The sequence below is a fragment of the Hemibagrus wyckioides genome, linkage group LG03, assembly GCF_019097595.1.
Source record: "Hemibagrus wyckioides isolate EC202008001 linkage group LG03, SWU_Hwy_1.0, whole genome shotgun sequence".
Taxonomy (NCBI): Eukaryota; Metazoa; Chordata; class Actinopteri; order Siluriformes; family Bagridae; genus Hemibagrus; species Hemibagrus wyckioides.
Genome location: NC_080712.1, coordinates 17620693 through 17637994, shown reverse-complemented (window position 1 = coordinate 17637994; position 17302 = coordinate 17620693). Strand labels below are relative to the sequence as shown.

The 17302-nt window shown below is 37.4% G+C and overlaps 2 protein-coding genes across 4 annotated transcripts; both read left to right on the top strand.

Moving 5' to 3' along the window:
- The first annotated feature begins 2155 nt into the window (after positions 1-2155).
- On the top strand, positions 2156-9598 carry scdb (stearoyl-CoA desaturase b). Of its 3 annotated transcripts, none has more exons than XM_058384333.1 (6): positions 2156-2315; positions 2530-2787; positions 3706-3836; positions 4471-4676; positions 5475-5707; positions 6723-9598. In XM_058384333.1, the coding sequence occupies exons 2-6, from the start codon at positions 2553-2555 to the stop codon at positions 6920-6922; spliced, it is 1005 nt and encodes a 334-aa protein (XP_058240316.1). In that variant the 5' UTR covers positions 2156-2315; positions 2530-2552; the 3' UTR covers positions 6923-9598. The 3 variants fall into 3 exon arrangements, with proteins under 3 accessions (XP_058240316.1, XP_058240309.1, XP_058240325.1); XM_058384326.1 differs by having other exon boundaries at positions 2233-2382; XM_058384342.1 differs by having other exon boundaries at positions 2284-2440.
- A 1670-nt stretch (positions 9599-11268) lies between these two features.
- On the top strand, positions 11269-16993 carry wnt8b (wingless-type MMTV integration site family, member 8b). Its single transcript, XM_058385962.1, has 6 exons — positions 11269-11899; positions 12952-12985; positions 13555-13693; positions 14332-14457; positions 14665-14807; positions 15944-16993. The coding sequence occupies exons 1-6, from the start codon at positions 11829-11831 to the stop codon at positions 16502-16504; spliced, it is 1074 nt and encodes a 357-aa protein (XP_058241945.1). The 5' UTR covers positions 11269-11828; the 3' UTR covers positions 16505-16993.
- Positions 16994-17302: the final 309 nt, after the last annotated feature.

Genomic DNA, 17302 nt, shown 5'->3' with positions numbered 1-17302 from the left:
TTATCAGTTCATTAGACATGTAAAGGTCTGACAAAACTTTTTATTGGTTTGAATCCGAGTTAATATTGCATAGGTGCATTAATCCATTCCTTCCTCTTCTCTCCTGCTCAGGGTTGTGGTGGCTCTGGGAACACTGACGCATGAAGTGGGAATATATGATGGATGTTCACCCATCTATCCATTTTTTGCATTACTTTTTTCTTTTTGCTATTCTAACTAATGTTATAAATTACTAAACTATCTAGAAAAAAAGTGATTATATTTTTGAAAAGTACACAAAAAACAGTTTTGTTTTAATGGGTTTTAAAAATTATATCAGACAAATGACGGCCGTTGTTGGCAATACATTGATGGAGTCGTTCCCGGAAGTTCTCCATGACTCTCCGTGTCATCTCAGGTGGTATTGCGTCGATTTCCTCTCGGATCCTTTCCTTCAAATCCTCAAGATTTCGAGGACGATGTTGGAAAACCTTTTCCTTTAGGTATCCCCAAAGGAAAAAGTCACAAGGGCTTAAATCTGGTGACCTTGCTGGCCATCCCACGTCTCCCCTTAAAGAGATCAAATGCCCAGGAAACATTTCCCTCAACACTACAAGCGAACGTCGTGCTATGTGAGCTGTGGCCCCGTCCTGTTGAAACCATACATGTTCTGTATCCAAGTCGTCCAGTTTAGGGCACAGAAAGTTCTTCAACATTTCAATATGAAAATGGGAAGAGCCTAGCCTACCAAATGAAACCTGTCCCGCCTCTCTACTGCCACTACAGCCCATACGGCGCCCACTCCAAATATGGGAGATCTTTATGCCCCACCCTGTATAACGGTCACTTGTCAGTGCTAACAATTTTTATTTATTAGTTACTTTATTACAATGTTATAGAATGTTAGTGAAACAAGTACTTGTTATTACATAAAGTATATCAGCTGTGAACAGTTGTTCCCTTGCAGACTTTTCTTTTGTGAATCTAATAAAATAAACAATACAGCTTACCTGTTACCAAAAAATACCATCCCTGCACTTGCACTTCTTGCACAAACTAAAAAACAGATATTTCTTCATCTGCTGAAGCCTATGATGATGATGAAGATGATGATTATTATTTATTCTTCTATGCAGGTTCTGTACTGATTATCCTACACCCCGGGGTCTATCCTAGGAGACTTTGAGTGCAAGGTGAGGGAGACCTGCTACAGAGAATATAGAGATGACCATGAGCCTACAACACATGTCTTTTGACTGGTACCCGAAGGAAACCCCTGAAGAGTTGGGAGACCATGCAAACTCCACACACAGAGAGCAGAGATATGAACCAAACTTCCAACCTACGAGGCAAACAGGCTACCCACAAAGCTCCTGCGACCCTCCATTCTTTCTTTTTTTTTCCTTTTTCTTATTTAAAAAAATATTATTTTGCAGATTTAACCCCTAGTCATGATATAATAGATAGATAATAATAGATGCAACTTTATTGTCATAAGATGCATAGTACAGTTACATAGCAACGAAATGCCATTTAGCATCTTACCCGAAGTGCAAATAGTAGAAACTGTGCAAATGAACAAGTGCAGATAGATATTTAAATATCTACCTCAAATAAGGCTGTCAGTATGTGCATAGAGAAGTATGTGCAAGTTGTATTTACAGCATATAACGTGTAAAGAAAAGAGTAATTATATATTTGTGCAATATGTGTGCATTATGTACACTCTATGAACAACAGTAACCGAGACAATATAGATAGATAGATAGATAGATAGATAGATAGATAGATAGATAGATAGATAGATAGATAGATAGATAGATAGATAATCTATTAAGATTAGGTAATGAAATGTTAGTGAGACCTGAGTGTCCTAGTGGTGTAGTGTAGAGTTCAGTAGATATATAATATAATATATTATCCTCTCTAAAGTACATTTTGCTGTCTCTAATATTATAATCTAAAAGTGCCACTGAAATACTTCTATGTATTTATAGAAAATAGAAAAACGAGAGAAATAAGAGTCTGTTCTTGAGTGTGTACTTAAACAAGAAAGAGCTTCATAAGGCGAGTTATTAATTGTTATTAAAGTGCAGTGACCTCGTTTTTCCAAGGGTTACTCTTGGACATGGACTGAGCGTCACTTGTGCCATTCGAGTTGGGTGGCAGTGAATAGTGTGACTGGGAGGAGAGGAGGGAATTGTTTAGACTGTAGCATCCACAGTGAACATCAGACCAGCTGACAGCCAATGAGACTGGCAAATCTAGGTGGCATCCGTCGCCACCCAACCAACAGCCACATTTATAACAGTGTCTAAACGGAACGAGGGGCTTAGGTAAGCAAGTGAAACACCCTCCTGACGTGCAGCTCTTCATGTAGCCTAGTGTAACTTGCTTTTAAAGGTAGGTAGACGACAGAGAGGTTTGGATTTTAGAGAACCGGCATTTGAGAGCAGCGCGAGTAAGGCAGTGAGGGGGGAAAAATACATTACAGTTCTTCGTGTGCTTGTTGTTGCGTAAATAAATATAATGAGGCTTTGTCTCTTTCAGACGCCACAGGCCAAACTGCAAATATGACTGGAACAGAAAAGACGGATTGTTACTCTGCCAGGCAACGGAAACCCGAGGAAAATGGCGAACTAACATGGGTAGATGATGCTTTGGATGAAACCTACAAAGATAAAGACGACTCTCTGCCTCCACTGAAGATCGTATGGAGAAATGTTGTGCTGATGACTTTACTGCACATCGGAGCTGTTTACGGACTGACCATAGTTCCTTCTGCTAAACCGTTTACACTCGTATGGGGTAGGTTTGCTTTTTTTTTTCTGGATTATTCTATGCGCCAATATATTGATCATGCTATGAACATGATGCTGTACAGTGCAGGCTACAGTGCGGTTTATTCTGGATGCGAGGGGGCGTTTCGGTGCTGCCTGTCAGATACACTCTGTCTTTTGTTAGAGAACAGAGAGCAACACTGATCACTATCACCATGCCATGCTTTTATTCACATTTGAACAAATCATAGATATGTTTTCTTATCTAGTTAAATGTATTATATTCATTGAAATGATTTAGTTTTAGAGAATGATTTAGAGAGAGAGAGAGAGAGAGAGTGTGTGTGTGTGTGTGTTTGTGTTTGTTTTTTCCTGCCAGATTGGGAATGGAGTCCGCTCCTTTCACGAAAGCTAAGAATCCTGAATTATCCAATGAATCCTCTTTGTAAAACCAGAGTCATGAGAGATAGAGCCTTGTCTCTAATCCTGCAGTTACTAATTGTGGTCCAAAGTTTTTGGATGATCACGCTGCATGTGTTGTCCAAGCCGAACAATGCACAATCAGTGTGTCAATAGGCTGTCTGTTGTGAGCTAGACAATATTCGTCTCTAGCTGAATTTTTCCCTGGGATGTCATAGTGCATGCACATCTTGTCTGAAACAGACAACACAGTGAGACATTCAACACCCATGTAAAACATCTTCGAGCAGGAAAGGCACACCTCTCAGCAGGGCTGTTCCTGAGCATCTAGAGCCCCTAAAAGATGACATCTTGAAAATATTCTTTATAAAATCCTACATTCATATGGGGCCCCCTGGTGGCATGGGGGCCCTAAGAAGCTGTAGGGCCCCTGCATCTCATACATAAATATAATAGAATTAGCATTTCAGTGAAGAAGTGAGAGTCTGTACTTTGTTACTAACTTTTGTTTTGTTTCATTTTACAGCCTGGGTGTGTTTCATGATTAGTGCCATGGGAGTGACAGCTGGAGTACATCGGCTCTGGAGCCACCGGTCCTATAAAGCTAAACTGCCATTAAGAATCTTCTTAGCCATTGCAAACTCTATGGCTTTTCAGGTAAAGGAATTGTCTTAATTGACTCGAATCATGGCCTAACTTTTGTTACAATACCAGTTTTATATAAACTGTACAATGGCAGATACTAATCCAGTACTAAAGTAAGTGATTCTCAGAGTCGATCCAGAGACCCTGAGGTGTCTGTGAAGCGTAGCCAGAAAGCCATTGATTCTTTTAATGTAGCTCCACTACCAAAAATCCAACCCAACCTACAACCCAAGCATGTCTATAATTACTGATGACTTATTGATAGACCTAATGTGTCCTGTTGATATAGTATTCAGGAAAAGAACACACTACTGATCTAAGAATTGCATTGTACACATGTTAATAAACATTTACTGAGGGTTAGTAATAGTTGAAGGGGTACCTGGGTGCAAAAAGCTTTGCAAACACCTGTTTAAATTAACCACACTGACTGCCATGTTAGGCCTTGTGGCAGTGTGATGGACTTTTAGACAACTTGTGTCCCAGATAGCAATACTATAATATCTAATTGGTAAATTCCTGCTGCAGCTTATTGTACAGGATCTTATGCCTTATGCTTTGTTGTCCTATAACATCAGGTATAATTATGTTTAATGAGTAACACCTGATGGATTAATGTCAATTCTGTCTATTTCTGTCCATTCAGAATGACATCTTTGAGTGGTCTAGAGACCACCGTGTCCACCACAAGTATTCAGAGACCAATGCAGACCCACATAATGCCAAAAGAGGCTTCTTCTTTTCTCATATTGGCTGGTTGTTGGTACGTAAGCACCCAGATGTCATTGAGAAAGGGAGCAAACTGGACCTCAGTGACCTTAAGGCAGATGGTATCGTTATGTTCCAGAGAAGGTATACACGTGCAGTAAATTTCATTGACCTTACTTTCTGAACTGCTAACTTCATAGACTGCAATATAGAAAACATTTGTTTTGGTCTCAAGTTACAGTATTTGTTTTTATACCAAAAGTTGGGTTCTACTTTACCGTCTGATAGTAATTTAATTTTCGCTGATCAAACACTGGCTTTAGGCATTATTCTACTGATAATGTTTATTGAACTCAACATGAATACATGCCTAAACACACTCTACGAATTGATGCAAGCAGGGCTATTTCATTCACCCTTCCCCTTTTGAGCCAAAGTATTACTCACATTGTGTGGAGTGGCTTGTAGATAAAAGCTTCTGCCTGTGTACACATCAGGTCACAGAGAATGAGCAGGGTACAGTGTGCATGCAGTCCTACAGTGGCCCTGGAATCTCTTTGTAAAGGGATTAGCACATCAAATATCAACTAAACATATAGTATTTGAACAGGGTTTCACAGAGCTGTCATATCAGTTAGTTGAACAATAACTGACTTGTAAATATTGTAGAAATTAATTTCAACATAAAATTGCAAATCCAGCTTTTCCCACACAGTTTAAGCAATGTATGCTATTGCTTCAAGTGGATTAAGAATTGCCTCACTTGCATTTTCTCTTAAAGAGATCATATTTATTTTAGCATAAAATGAAATTAAAGTTAGAAATGTGCTATATAATACAAGTTGTTTGGTCATCATGTTTGTTTGTGAAAATAAAACTGAAATATGTTGCTTTAAAGTTTAAACAGAATAATAATGTGTTAATGTCATTTTCTTGGTTTAGGCATTATAAGTTGTCTGTAGTGGTGATGTGCTTCGTTTTTCCAACACTGGTGCCATGGTACTTCTGGGGGGAAAGCCTGTGGTTGGCTTACTTTATCCCAGGCCTGCTAAGATATGCTGTGGTCCTTAATGCGTCCTGGCTGGTTAACAGTGCTGCCCACATGTGGGGTATGAAGCCCTATGACCGCAACATTAATCCCAGTGAGAATAAATTTGTTGCCTTCGGTTCCGTAGGTAGGAGAATTTCTAAATTCTTTTTTATGTTTTGCTTCTAACCATTTGTTTATATAATAAACATTTGTTTATGGGTTAAAGATTAGAAGTGTTTTAAAATAAAATGTGTATTGTGGCAGTTTTTCCCTTTAGGGTTATCTTTTATAACAAGTTAGAACCTAATTCATCCACAAATATACACTATGTTGCCAAAAGTTTTGGGATGTCTGCTTTTACATACACATTAATTTAATTTGGAGTTCAACTCTCCTGGGAAGGCTTTCCACAAGGTTTAGGAGTGTGTTTATGGGAATTTTTGACCATCCCTCCAAAAGCACATTTGTGAGGTCAGGCACTGATGTTGGACGTGAGGGTCTGGCTCACAGTCTCTGCGCTAATTCATCCCAAAGGTGTTCTATTGGGTTGAGGTCAGGAACCTGTGCAGGCCAGTCAAGTTCCTCCACACCAAACTCACTCATCCATGTCTTCATGAATCTTGCTTTGTGCATTGGTGTACATTCATGTTGGAACACGAAGGGGTCATCCAAAGTTGGGACCATGAAATTGTCCAAAATGTCTTGGTATGCTGAAGCATTAAGAGTTCCTTTCACTGGAACTAAGGGGTGAGGCCCAACCCCTGAAAAGCAACACCTGAATTCAATGATTTGGAGGAGTGGCCCGAAACTTTTGGCAATATAGTGTACATTTGAGTTTTGTGTACATACCCTTATGTGAAGACAGTAAGAGTATGAATATTATGGTGTCTCATAATAATTACATACATTATTTTCTCTTTGACCCTTGCAGTAAATGTCTAAAAATTGTGTATATAGTAGTCATTTTTAATGATACAGCCATTAAGTTTTTACTAACACTATCATAATTCAATAAGATTTACAGGAAAAGGTATATAGAGCATTCAGCAATGCATTAATAATGTTCATCCATTCATATTTAGCATTCAGGGATGTTGTTGGTTAGGTTAAGTGTTGAGTGTTTGCCTGAGTATCGTCAATAATATACGTTTTCATTACAGGGGAAGGCTTCCATAACTACCATCACACATTTCCATATGACTATGCTACCAGTGAGCATGGCAGTATGCTGAACTTCACCAAGGTGTTTATTGATTTCATGTGCTACATTGGCCTCGCCCGAGACCGCAAGAAGCCGTCTCATGAAACGATCATGGCTCGGATTCAACGTACCGGTGATGGCAGTCACAAAAGTGGCTAAGTCATTTCTAACATTTCACAAGCCAAAACGTGTCATGGGAAGCTAAACCAATATCTAAATATATTTGTGCAGCAAAGTGTGCAGCAAAGGTCCTAGTACTGTCTCCAACTTCACAGTGAATTAAGAATTCCTGTCTTGATTACACAGACTATGGACAACAATTTTATTTTTTTTTTGCATAATTTATTCTGAAACTATGTGTACGTTAGCACTGAAAAGCTTAATTTGGAAATTCGCTCTGATGCTGTAACAGTATTGCTTAAGCAGTGCATTCAGCTAAATCTAATCGATATCACTGTTTAGAACATAAAATTCACATTGAGATCATTCTGATAAACTATGCAAGCTATACAGTTACAGCTTATAATATATATATATATATATATATATATATATATATATATATATATATATATATATATATATATATATATATATATATATATATATATGTAAATAATATATTAATATCACATATGTGCTATTAATCCCTTTGGCACTTTTGGTTTACATTCAAGTCGTCATAAAGTGATAAAAGTTAAAGAAGTGACAGAACGGATACAAGAAGCATATAAAGGTTTTTCTGAGCACTGATACTGCTGAGTTGCACACTGACACATTTTATTGTAAATTCAACAAATTCCACATTTTATGTTAAATATGGACAACTACTATGCTGGCCTTCAGATTTCAATTGATCTAAACACAAATGCTGTATAAATTTCAATTTATTGTTAATATTTTAACACTGTATGACCTAATCAAAACACTGAAAAAAATATTATTTTGACACCACTGTGCAAAAAATACACTACCGCTCAAAACTTTGGGATCACTGGCACATTTCAGCTTGATTTCAGCTACAGAGTAAGACTCCATAAGCCAATCCATCTTGTGGGAAATGCTCCAGGAAGCATGGGGTGAAATCTCATCAGATTATCTTGATAAATTGACAGCGAGAATGCCCAGACTGTAATTGCTGCAAAAGGTGTTTTTTTGATGAAGGCAAAGTTTGAAGAAAACATTCATCATTTCCATCAAAATCATTATTTCTAACTCTGACATGTCAACATGTCCTGTTCTTTTACTATATTTTCTCTTCAGACTAATTTTGTGTGTATTTCCTTGGAAAACAATAAAATTTTTGAGTGATCGCAAACTTTTGAGCGGTAGTGTATATATAGTCTGTCTAAATTCCTTTTTTTTTTCTTTACAGTGAAATGAAATTTCATATATATTGGCACCCCTGAATTTAGTTTCCATTCCTTTGGCCACACTCACAATATATTATTTTTAAGTTATTAAAATGAAGTTATTTTTAATGAAGTGGACCATTAAGTTATTTTATTATATGCTTTTGACCATCAGCTCCTCTGGATCTCTGCCTAAAAATAGGATTCAGGTCAGAGGACAAAAAATTGAACCCTTGGCATACAGTGCAATATACATCTTCCTAAACTGCACTTTAAATTCATTAAAGCACAAGTATGCCTTTTAAACAGAGTTAGCTTTTTTCGATCACAGTGAGAGCTAACTCCCTCTGTTTAACTGATGTTGCCTGTCAGTAGTACATTAGCTAATGAAAACTGAATCATGAGATCACAATTTTAGCATTTTGGAAAAATATTTATTACAAAGCTGGCAACATGTAAACCTATTCCAACCTAGAGTAGGAGCAGTCAGAGAGAGATCATTCTTTCCACCCTGTTTTTCGAACCTTCAGTGAGATCCAGTCCAATGAACAAAGTTTCAGATTGCCTTCACTACAAAAGATACATTTGATACCTTCAAATTTAACCAAACTCAAGTACTTAAGGAGATGAATGCTTTATGTTGCCTCACTGAATAGGACAGTGTTCATGTAGGCAGTGCGCAATGCTGCCCAGAAAAAACTGTCTACCCTACAAAGCTGACTTAAAAAGGAATTAAATGCAGTATCAGTGATCATATTTTAAGGCGTTTAAAGTAATTACAAGAAAGTGGGTACTGCATATTCATTGGTGTATACTGTACAGCTTAGCTTCTATCTTTTCATTTCTATATAACCCTCTGTTATTCATGCCAAAACCATAGAACTTCACATACTGTAAATTGATTAAAAGGAAATGGATCATCTCTGTTTGTTTTTTTTCTGGCATGATTATTGTCATCTCAGAACTCATAATTTTTTACAAGATTTTTTCCAACCAATTTCTGAATATGTACTCTTTTATGCTGAGTTGTTTCTAATTGTAAATTTATGCATAAGCTATTTATTGAAGAGTGTGTAACGTAGTTGCTTGCATAAGTATTTTTGAGGGTTGTCCATTATTACAACAGACATGTATTTTTAATGAGAATTGTTTATTAGATTCCTTTCATATGTGAATGTAAGATCATGATAAAAATGTCCCCCATGCCCATACTGTCTCACAATAATCACAGTGGGCCATTTTGGTGTATTTCTGTAGTTAAGCTATTACAGAAACTTTTATCAAATACGGTAGGTCTATAAGCTGCTTACTGTATGGTTTCTCACATTCACTACTGATATTTTAAAAATAAAAAAGATTATTTATATATTATTTCTCAGTATTTTACAGTTGGCTTTAGCTGTATGGAGGCCTTAAAGTAAGGTCAAGGAAAGTTGTCACTTTATGTAGGCTACAATTGAATAAATAAACATTTCTAAAAGAACGTTATGAGTTCTGCATTCATTTTTATGGATATTCATTTTTATAATGTTTTTCACGTCAACTATAGTCTTGCATAGTACTGTCATTTAGACTGTCCAGGCATAACATTATGACCAAGTCATGCACTGTGTATTCTGAAACCTTTCTATCAGAACCAGCATTAACTTCTTCAGCAATCTGAGCAACAGTAGCTCGTCTGTTGGATCGGATCACATGGGCCAGCCTTCACTCCCCACGTGCATTAATGAGCCTTGGCCGTCCATGACCCTGTTGCTGGTTCACCACTGTTCCTTCCTTGGACCACTTTTGATAGTTACTGACCACTGCAGACCGGGAACACCCCACAAGAGCTGCAGTTTTGGAGATGCTCTGATCCAGTCGTCTAGCCATCGCAATTTGGCCCTTCGTCAAACTCGCTCAAATCCTTACGTTTGTCCATTTTTCTTGCTTCTAACACATCAACTTTGAGGACAAAATGTTCACTAGCTGCCTAATATATCCCACCCACTAACAGGTGCCATGATGAGGAGATAATCAGTGATATTCACTTCACCTCTCAGTGCTCATAATGTTATGCCTGATAGGTGTAATTTGCTCAGTCATGTATTACCACATGTGGCGCAAATGAACAGTCGAATGAGTTTCTCTTGGTTACTGAGATAAAGTTAGGGTTAGAGATGTAATCATTAATTAACTGAATTATTAGCCTAACTATGTCAAAGAAAGGTATAGTATAGTAACACAAACATTTGTTTGTTTGTTTGTATGTTTGTGTTTGTGCGCGCGCGCGCGTGTGTGTGTGTGTGTGTGTGTGTGTTGGACACTGGCCCCCTCTGCTGACTGCAGACTGGAGCGCTCGTGCACTCCTTAAACTCGCATGAGGAAATTGCAGCTGAATCTCATCTCTTGCTGCACATACTTACTGTGAATTTGCATCAGATTTAATTTTATTTAATAATTTGTGCCACATTTATTTATTTATTTATCTTGTTTATTTATTTTTACATTTTTTATATGATCTAGCAATGAAACTAAACAAAACCTATAACACTTATTATAATTTTATTTATTTATTTATTTACTTTGTAGCTTGCTGTTATCAATTTCATCAAAATGAAATTATCAGTAAATTAAACCGAATTAAACTTTTTTTTTTGCCATATAAATAAAAATAATATTTGATGAGCTAATTTACAAGATACAATTGCGAATCAAATCATTTTGAGACAGACAAATTAATGACTTAATCATCAACAAATAAATAAATAAATAAATAAATAAATAAGAAAAACAGGTCACAATCCAGAAGCATCTCTTTATAATAACGTTCCCTAATCTTAAATTAGAGAGAGCATGAGCTGTGAAAGACCTGGAGATTATTGAAGATTACAACAAAAGAGCTTTGAGTTTTGTCAGGATTAGGAGAGCAAACACAGTGCTGTCGTGACCCGTTCGTTTCATTACATCGATCTGCACAGTTTCCATTCATTTCATCCTCTTAATTTGGTCTCTTCTGTCCAGTGATCAGATCTGCTTAGTCTTGCATTTGATAATTTGGCTGCTCTTATTTTATTTTAATTTTATTAAGCATCTGCAGCCCGTTATAGAGTGTTAGACGCTCAGACTTTACATTCAGCACACACACACACACACACACACAAATCCCATGCCCAAGTTTTTGTCCAATTTATAGTCTCGTGCAAAGAAAATGTAAAGAAAACACCCCAATAACCATTTTCAGTCTACATAAAGGGGTTGGTCTGGATTAAGGATGATTGAATCTAAGTCTCCTCTGTAAAAGTGCGCTAATTTCCTCAACAGAGAAGAAACCAAATAACATTTGACGTTTGATCGGCGCGATAATCCCCGACCATCCTCGGTTCCCAGGCTACTGTATCACACTGGGTAAATGGAGTTTTTGAGGAGATCAGCGATCTCCAGTCCGAATTCATATGGATTCGCCCCAACTGTTAAGGCGCACTGAGCTCTTCCCCGCTATTTGGCCCCGGGGAGCCACTGTGCCCTTTTGATCATTTCAGTCTCTGCTAGGCACAATAGTGCTGATTGGCTGAAAGGCTAAGAAGGGGGGAAAAGGCTTTAATTAAGCAGATAATCTCGGTTTGGGATGAGAGCAGATCCATTTCAGAGGCTGCCTGTAGCTTATATAGACTCTGCTGCGCCTGAATTCCGTTTTCTAGGCTAACATCTGGCTTTAAAGGCGCTCGCGCAGGATGTTCATCCATTTGGACGTTTATTATTACATTTTCATTTTGATGGTTCACATGAAATCCTGCTGCAGTTGGTGAGTTACATTTTGCATTTATAAAACAGAATCAGAATGATTGCACTACTGTCTTAACATATTACAACTGCTGTCATTTTCATGGCGTTCAGGCCTGAAGGACGATTTTATTCTGTTAATTAGAAAATTGAGCCCGATTACACCCCAAAGATTAAATACTGCTTTAATCATCCATTTACTTCAAAGTTGGTCGATTTTTGAATGTCTGTGTGAGTGAATTGTATTATATTTACTCGATTTTATATCCTGTTGGCAAAGGATTTTGTAATGCCATCGTCTGATGTTTAAGTAATTGTCAGTATTGCTCAGGTTTAATGACCTCTCTGATATGAAACGCTTTGGGAAGTCCTGTCTAAATTTCCGGTTTTGTGATAAATATCTGAATAAGAGTCTAACAATGAATCCTCTCTTGCCAGGTCGCCTGGTTTCTAATCATATCCAACAACTATTAACATATAAAACAGATTTTATGAACAAAAAAATGTTATGAGAGTCTGAATGTAGGTTATGATTGCATGCATGTTGTGCAGAGTGCAAAAGTTTGTCTTTTTTGCTTAAGGCCTCATAGATGTTTGTTCACCATAGAAAATGATCAAACGAAGGAGAAGCATGTGTGAATATGATTATAGTTTTAAAAACACACCTAAATAAGATTTCAAAAGATTGCAACTTTCTAAAAACCCACTCACTGGTATTAGAACTGTATTTAACCTCTTAGCAATTCTTCTTTCTAACTGTTGTCTATTATTTTTAACATCTTCCACATCCAACTTAACCACATAGCTTTTTCAAAGCTACATAACTTTTTCATTAGATCACAGATTTTAACCCCTGGTTTATTTTTACAATAATAAAATAGGTGCAATTATCTATAATCTGTTTATAATTTGTAAATACAGTACCTCTATCTGACTGTATATATGTACAAAAAATAAAAGTACGAAAATTTTATTGTATATATATAATGTGTGTGATGTAATCATTTTTTAAGTATTTTGTGTAGAAAAGTGTTGGTCATGGGGGAGAGCTAACACTCTTGTGCTGTCTTCCAGGTCAGTGAATAATTTCCTGATGACTGGGCCAAAAGTAAGCCAACTTTCTTTTGATCTTCTAAGATCTTTATCTAAAATCAGAGAGTCAAACTATCCTAGCACTGATTTAAGTAGATCATTATTATTTTAAAATAAATTATTACTCTGTGAATTTCTTTTTCTCACAGCACATTCACTGTTGGGAATTATTTCTTAGAGCAAATATCACCTGATGCTAGTGTAGACTATTAATATATATGTATATATGTATATATACATATATATATGTATATATATATATATATATATATATATATATATATATATATATATATATATATATATATATATATATATATATATATACACACATATATATATATCCTAGTTTTAACCTCTTGAAACTATTCACATTGTAAAGGATCCAGATAAACTGATGTGTATGGAACAGTTACAGTTAAAGACCTAACAAGAGATCTGATCTTAATTGATAAATAAGTATATACAGTTCATGTGAGTCTACAAAAGTTTAACCTAAGATGTGTGTGTGTGTCTGTAATGGTGGGTGGTTGGGTATGGGTGTGTGAAAAGGATCAAGTTGTATAAGTATTTCTGCTTTTGCAGGCTTACCTGATCTATTCTAGTAGCGTAGCTGCAGGCGCTCAGAGTGGGATTGAGGAATGCAAGTATCAGTTTGCGTGGGAGCGCTGGAACTGTCCAGAACGAGCCCTTCAGCTTTCCACCCACAGTGGACTCAGGAGTGGTAAGTGTATGTCATTTGAAAAATTACTCGGAATCGACTATTGTTTTGTGTGTCCCAACACAGTAAAAAAAAATGTAATGGTATTTGCCAGTCCAATGTGTTAGCATACGGTTTTGTTTATCAGTTAGTGTAACATCAGCCAATCATAGTAAGCTGATTCGAAACCACTTGAACACTGTTTACTGTAGCCACATACACTGTTTTCTCAAATCAGTTGAACCATGTATGTAGGTGAGTAAATAGAAAGCCACCTAGATGTTATTGTGAGGCAGCATGAGTGAGTGAAATGGATGTCCTCTTAATCTGAAGGGTGTGGGTCAAAGGTTTGCCTTAGACTCCTTTCACTGGGAATTCTTCAAGTGCTAAAAGGAAACCTGAACCAGTCTAGTGCCGACCTCTGCCTAATTGAGAGACTGCTGAGCTTATGCCAACTGTGCGCTTCACTGTTTGATTCAACAAACAAACCCATGAGCAGTCATAAATTAATATTTAATATCTTATTCAGTAATCTACAGGCAACTGCAGGTAAAGTTAAGAGATATAAAAATAAATTTGGTCAGAATGTTCTGTATGTCATGCTGGGCACAAAAATATGGAACAAAAATCAGAAATAGCTTCAAGCTCATTTCTATTTGCAGCAACCCGGGAGACAGCTTTTGTTCATGCCATCAGTTCTGCTGGGGTTATGTACACTCTCACAAGGAACTGCAGCCTGGGAGACTTTGATAATTGTGGCTGTGATGACACCAGGAATGGTCAACGAGGTAAGTACACATACTGTAAAAATATACACAATGACAGACAACAGTAAAAACAACACTGCAAGTGTTGTGTAAGTGGTTTTGGAGTCAATCCCAGACCCCCAACTCAGGACTAATTAGTATTAATTTACGTATTTACTTAATAATAACAAGACGGATAAGTGCTGCTGGTTTATGTAACATGTAATTGAAATTGCAACTATATTTCAGGTGGTCAAGGCTGGCTGTGGGGTGGCTGCAGTGATAATGTGGGCTTTGGAGAGGCCATCTCCAAACAGTTTGTGGATGCATTAGAAACTGGGCAAGATGCACGTGCTGCCATGAACCTGCACAACAATGAAGCTGGACGCAAGGTATCCTGAATGTCAAAGAAGGCTTCTCCAGTTTCTCCCACGGACTTTAGCCTATGAAAGGGTGCTAGAGATAGTTTGCTAGAGTGGGGGATTTACTCCTGCACTACAAGATGGGACTTGAAACATAGGCAGCTCTCCTGGCCACCAACAGAATGTAAAGTGCCTTTTGAATCATTTTTAGTGCTTCCAGTGATCGCTTACCACCCAAGAGTTTCATTCATGGCCTTATAAGCAAGGTGCCACTCATTCCCCCAACAGTGTTTGCGCTGTACCAGATGGGCCTATTTACAGCCTGTGAATGTCCTTTATGACAAGACCTCAACTCAAAATTCTTGGGATCAGTGGTGCGAGCTTAATTAGAGGACCTAGGGGGCCACACGTTGCAAAGGTTCTGTATTCTGTTGCTTCTCAAATAAGCATTTAGTTTTATTCCAGCAATAAGGATCTTACGTTTATGTTGGTCTTTGTTGCACTTGAGAGAGCCACAGGCATCACATCCATGCAGCTGAAGTGCTTTGTTTTTCCTGCCAGTACCCCGTCTGTAGGTTTTGTCAGCTCACTATGGCACCTGGAGCATCATTGTAACTAAAAAAAATGCAAAAGAATTCTTTTTCATTTCATCCTGAATGGACTAACCATTGGGTCTGCCCATGGCAGAAAACATGTTGACAATGGCCTTGCTAAATAAATACTCCCCTTTCCTGTGCTGAACAATTCGGCTCGCTGTGAAACCTTGATTCTGCCTCCTATCAAGAGCAAATACCTCCCTGAGAAAAGAGACGCTTCCTTTCAAATGACAGATGTTTGTTTCATCTGAAGTCAAGATATATTGTGCAAGCACAAAAGGTGAAAAAAAGAGAAACACCCAAGGTTGAACCTTGAACCTGCTTTTCTTTATCCAAATGAATTCCTTTTTTTGTTAAGTGGATGTTTTGGACATATAGTCTGTCTAATAATGGGTTCATTGTATGTATCTTGAGAAATGATGAATTCAAATTCAAGTGTCTTTAAACTATGGAAAAGGAGAACAAAATTAGTGAATGAATTGTTCTTATGGAATTACTGGTTAAGAGTGATGCATTCTTTTCTGAAGCACATTGGTCATTTTTTTAATTGTCAATCTTTTCTTACACCAGGCTGTGAAAGGGACCATGCAAAGGACGTGTAAATGCCATGGTGTGTCAGGCAGCTGCACCACTCAGACCTGCTGGCTTCAGTTGCCCGAATTTCGAGAAGTGGGCAACTACCTGAAAGAGAAGTACCACCGCGCCATTAAGGTGGACCTCCTACGTGGTGCAGGTAACAGTGCGGCCAGTCGCGGGGCTGTCGCTGAGACCTTCAGTTCCATTTCTCGTAAGGAGCTGGTGCACCTGGAGGATTCTCCTGATTACTGTGTTGAGAACCGTACGCTAGGTCTTCCAGGTACTGAAGGCCGTGAGTGCTTAAAAAAGGGCAAGAATCTGAGCAAGTGGGAGAAGCGCAGCTGCAAGCGGCTATGCAGTGACTGCGGCCTGGCTGTGGAGGAGCGCAGGGCAGAGACTGTATCAAGCTGTAACTGCAAGTTCCACTGGTGTTGTGCGGTAAAATGTGAGCAGTGCCGCAAGACTGTCACCAAGTACTACTGTGTGAGAGCCAAGCAGGTTAAGAATGATAGCGCGGGTCGAAGAAAAAGCCTTCGCTTAAAGAAAAAGCACTAATGTGGTCTTTAAGGCTTGAAAATGACAGTGTATCTTTAATATATATATTCAACCTTGCAATTTTGACAGTGCATTAGCAATTAAAAACACTGACACTGAAACATAAGACATGCTCAGGCATTATGTCTAAGTCTATACATGTCTGAGTATATCTACACTCAGTCACTTTTCAGCTGTATTTCTGAGATAGCACTGAAAACTGCATTTAACCATAAAATAGGGTTCAGTAGACTATGAATAAGGCATTCTTTGAAATAGTGTCTCCCAGAATTTTAGCAACACAAATCTGTGTCTCTGTACTCTTTCTATTATAATACACATCTGAAAAAAACAACACACAACTAAATATAATTGTGTTATGAATTGGGGATAATAATCATACTCTCTGTAAATGAACTGTAAATAAGATGAAGCACTTTGTATATTGTTAATTTATTTCATACATGTAGTGGCATTTTGTTGGATAGATTTTTTTTTTTATTTTGTATTTCGTCCCACATCTTCAATTTTATGATTAAAGATATGTAATGTGTCCTTTCATAGCTCTTTTTTTTTATTATTATTATATATGAATAGAAACGGCACTCTTGTAGATTCTTGTGAATCACTATAAGTGGTTAAAAGTGAGTGAAAGTGATTAGTCTGAATATTTTATGGTTAAAGTATCAAATGAAATACTGCATACAGATCCAGTATACATTTATGCACTCCTGCTTATTTTAAACACTACTTATATACTAACTGTAGATTGTTTGCCAGGATTGTAAATTGTTAAGCATGCCATATAGATTTGCTAAT